Source organism: Triticum urartu, chromosome 6, assembly GCF_003073215.2.
Source record: "Triticum urartu cultivar G1812 chromosome 6, Tu2.1, whole genome shotgun sequence".
In the NCBI taxonomy this organism is placed as follows: Eukaryota; Viridiplantae; Streptophyta; class Magnoliopsida; order Poales; family Poaceae; genus Triticum; species Triticum urartu.
This window is the reverse complement of record NC_053027.1, coordinates 112,138,338-112,142,619: the sequence shown is the minus strand read 5'-3', so window position 1 is coordinate 112,142,619 and position 4,282 is coordinate 112,138,338. Positions and strand designations below refer to the sequence as shown.

Genomic DNA, 4,282 nt, shown 5'->3' with positions numbered 1-4,282 from the left:
GATGAATAGCCAGTGAGGCTGAAACCTTGGGGTTCAATGCCAGAGCGACTCATAGTTTATTTTCACGATATCATTCGGTGTAGCCAAGGGAGTTTTCCAGTGAAACAACATTGGGATGACCGAACATACAATCAACTTTTCGAAATGTTGGAGCATATAGCTGCGAAAACTTGCAGCAACAATAGACCAAATTTCAGAAATCGTGAGCCAAAACGCACAGTAAACAGACACAAAATATAGTTACCGAATTTGCGAGTATCAAGTCCGCCCACAGTTACGCTAATATCACAATTCGCATAAAACCACCATCAACATACAAAAAACAGTTCAAAAAATATCGATTCGCCGAAGCAGCAAAAGCATCTATAAGTGTTATCAACCACCTAAAGATCTATCCGCACCACAAGCACCACCAAATCGACAGCAATAGTAAACACAAGGCATATCTAGCAGACAGCAGGACGACCGTATGAGGTCTGGTGGCTTAGGCAGCCTCCTCTTCCTCCTCCTCGTCATACTCTTCCTCTTCGTCAGCTGTGGCATCCTGGTACTGCTGGTACTCAGCGACCAGATCGTTCATGTTGCTCTCGGCCTCGGTGAACTCCATCTCATCCATGCCCTCACCGGTGTACCAGTGCAAGAAAGCCTTCCTCCTGAACATGGCAGTGAACTGCTCGCTCACACGGCGGAACATCTCCTGGATGGAGGTGGAGTTGCCAACAAAGGTGGACGACATTGACAGGCCTGTGGGAGGGATGTCACACACGCTTGACTTCACATTGTTGGGTATCCACTCAACAAAGTATGACGAGTTCTTGTTCTGGACGTTCAGCATCTGCTCATCAACTTCCTTTGTGCTCATCTTCCCACGGAACATGGCAGAGGCTGTGAGGTACCGGCCGTGACGCGGGTCAGCAGCACACATCATGTTCTTTGAGTCCCACATCTGCTGGGTCAACTCAGGAACAGTGAGGGCACGGTACTGCTGAGAACCCCTCGAGGTCAGTGGTGCGAAGCCAACCATGAAGAAATGGAGGCGAGGGAACGGGATCAAGTTGACTGCGAGTTTCCGGAGGTCGGAGTTCAGCTGACCGGGGAAGCGGAGGCAGCAAGTGACACCACTCATAGTTGCAGATATAAGATGGTTCAGATCACCAACTGAAAAAGGAATGAAGCAACAGAGTGAGAAGAATGAATATACAGATGCCAGATAGAAATGAGAGTAACAATGTGTAATAGCACAAAGAATGCCAATATTCATTTCAGTCTTTTAGATCACCAGATCATACAGGCACAAGTACTACATATGAAATAGATAATTCATGTAAGTATCAAAACCATAGTGGAATACATGTGACACCCATATAACCAACAGAAAACAAGAACAAAGTTGTATAGAGATGACTGTAGATTAGTATCATGGAGTCTTGATTGGTGATAACTGTAGAGCTCTATGTTGTATTTGTAATTACTGGGACAAGATCATGGGAATTAAGCACAGAAGACTAATCACAGCACATTCAAACTTACATGTGGGTGTAGCAAGCTTCAGAGTGCGGAAGCAGATGTCATAGAGAGCCTCATTGTCAAGTACCATGCACTCATCAGCGTTCTCAACAAGTTGGTGTACAGAAAGTGTAGCATTGTAAGGTTCCACCACAGTGTCAGACACCTTTGGTGATGGAAAGACTGAGAATGTCAACATCATCCTATCTGGGTACTCCTCCCTGATCTTGGAGATGAGCAGTGTACCCATACCAGAACCAGTTCCTCCTCCCAGAGAGTGGCAGACTTGGAATCCTGTGATAGATGAGAATCATAGGTTATTTCGGTTCTCATTTCAGTGTGCACTTGAATAAATAGGCAACCCAATAACTAGAGTAGTGTTATGTTCTGTAATGTTCAGCAATCCACACACATAGAGAAAACTGGAACATAATGAGCACATCAAGCAGACTCATAAGCACAGGTGCTTGAGAAATCAACATCACGCATGCTACTCTACCGATGCTTTGATCCACACACATCACTAAGCAGGGACACTGGTGCTCGAGAAAACAGCATTAGACATGCTACTCTACTGATGCTTTGATCCACACACATCACTAAGCAGGCACACTGGTGCTCAAGAAATCAGCATCAGACATGCTGCTCTACTGATGCTATGATCCACACACATCACTAAGCAGGCACGCTGGTGCTTGAGAAATGAACATCACACATGCTACTCTACTGATGCTATGATCCACACACATCACTAAGCAGGCACACTGGTGCTTGAGAAATCAACATCACACATGCTACTCTACTGATGCTTTAATCTTCTTTGAGAATTTACTGTAATTTACTCAGCAGAGTAGTAGAGAGTGGACAGCTACTGCTTAGAAATAAACATAGAATTCGCAGATAATTATGCAACCAGAGGAATGCACTGGACCTCATACACGCAAATAACAACTTGAATGCAATGGATCTATCATACACGCCAAAGACCAACATAATGCAGCTGATCACAGCAAAGTAGCAGATATCTACCGCATCCATTCTACTATTCGATGATCTCCGTGGTTAGAACCACATAAACCATCCAAATGCACCCCCTCGACAAGTAGAGAAGCAGAATGAACAGTCAACCCTGATCGTATGAGTACTGGAAGCCAGATCTACAGGTTCAGAACCACGCGAACAACCTCCTGCGCAAAGGGGGCAAAAGGCCAGATCTACGAGGCGAGAAGCCAGTAATCGTAATAGCATTCTAACAGATCGCTTTAACACGGAAGAAGGGCAGCAGATCTACACGCCCCAAAACCACACGAGATCCATTTCGGGAAGAAGGAAAAGGTCCAGATCCAGGCGGAGGAGGGTATACCTTGCAGGCAGTCGCAGTTCTCGGCCTCCTTGCGGACGACGTCGAGGACGGAGTCGATGAGCTCGGCGCCCTCGGTGTAGTGGCCCTTGGCCCAGTTGTTGCCGGCGCCGGACTGGCCGAAGACGAAGTTGTCGGGGCGGAAGATCTGGCCGTAGGGCCCCGAGCGGAGGGAGTCCATGGTGCCCGGCTCGAGGTCCATGAGGACGGCGCGGGGCACGAAGCGGCCGCCGCTGGCCTCGTTGTAGTAGACGTTGATGCGCTCGAGCTGGAGGTCGGAGTCGCCGGCGTACTTGCCGGTCTGGTCGATGCCGTGCTCGTCGCAGATCACCTCCCAGAACTTGGCCCCGATCTGGTTGCCGCACTGGCCGCCCTGGATGTGGAGGATCTCCCTCATGGCGGCGGCGGGGGAGGGGTAGGGTTCCGGCGAGGTTTTGGAGGGGGGGCGGAGGGGGAGGGAGAGGGGGGAGTGGAGGCACGGATCTGTGGGGAGTGGGGGGGCGTGGGTGAGCGGAGTTTTATTTGGAACGGCGTGGGCGGAGGGGAGCGTGCGGGGCTGGTTACCGGGGTTGGAAATTTGAAATCGTTTCGAGGGGTGGTGGTGATTTGCGGTTCCGCGGCGGCGTTTCGGGGGCGAGTCAGGTCGGCGGTTTACCGGGTGACCGGGTGGGCGTGCGGTGTGGTCTGCCATGCTCGTATTTCACGGTGCGAGACGAGAGACAAAGGATGGGATTTACTGCCAAAATGTTTTCTTTTTTGAAAGATCCGGGGTCTCCGGCTTCATTGATTTAGCAGAAAGATTTACTGCCAAAATGTGACTATCTCACGGTTGCCGTCATCTTTGTTTTCTTTGTTTCCTTGCGCGTGTTAAATCAAATCCTGCATGTGATTGTGTAAATAAATGTCGGTAAATGTTTATCAAAATCTCTTGATGATTGTGTAAATAATTGTTTGTAAGTAATTAATGTGGAATTGGTATAGAAGGTAAGTAACTTTTGGGCCTGTTTGTTTGCGTTTTTGCTTCTGCTTTTGCAATTTTTTCACTTTGGTCAAAAAGTCACAAAAACTTCTAAATAGGTGCTTTTGGAGCATTTTTGACTTTTGATGAATCAATGTAAGAGCATGGCCAATGCATAGCCTCAGGGTGATGCCTCACATGCCATGTAGGATCGGGTGTCAGAAAAATTAGGTTCGGATAGGGAAGCGGAATCTTCTCCAGGAGAAGGGTGCTTGAAAAGAAAAGGTGTGGTCCGGTGCATAAAGTTATAAAAACACCTATATTTAGAAGCTTCTATGGCTTTTTGGGTAAAGTGAAAAGGCTGCAAAAGCCCAAACAGGGCCTAAGATGGTTGATTATTGTATGAAGAATATGCGAAAAATGGGTGTGATGGGACTAAATAATCGGTTGGCCAAAAA

General features: G+C 47.8%; 1 protein-coding gene across 1 annotated transcript; it reads right to left on the bottom strand.

Moving 5' to 3' along the window:
* Nucleotides 1-220: 220 nt before the first annotated feature.
* LOC125516174 (tubulin beta-3 chain) lies at nucleotides 221-3,346 on the bottom strand. Its single transcript, XM_048681657.1, has 3 exons — nucleotides 2,870-3,346; nucleotides 1,531-1,800; nucleotides 221-1,158 (listed from the first exon to the last, which is right to left on the bottom strand). Exons 1-3 carry the CDS (start codon nucleotides 3,261-3,263, stop codon nucleotides 485-487), a joined length of 1,338 nt encoding a protein of 445 aa, XP_048537614.1. The 5' UTR covers nucleotides 3,264-3,346; the 3' UTR covers nucleotides 221-484.
* Between the last annotated feature and the right edge of the window lie 936 nt (nucleotides 3,347-4,282).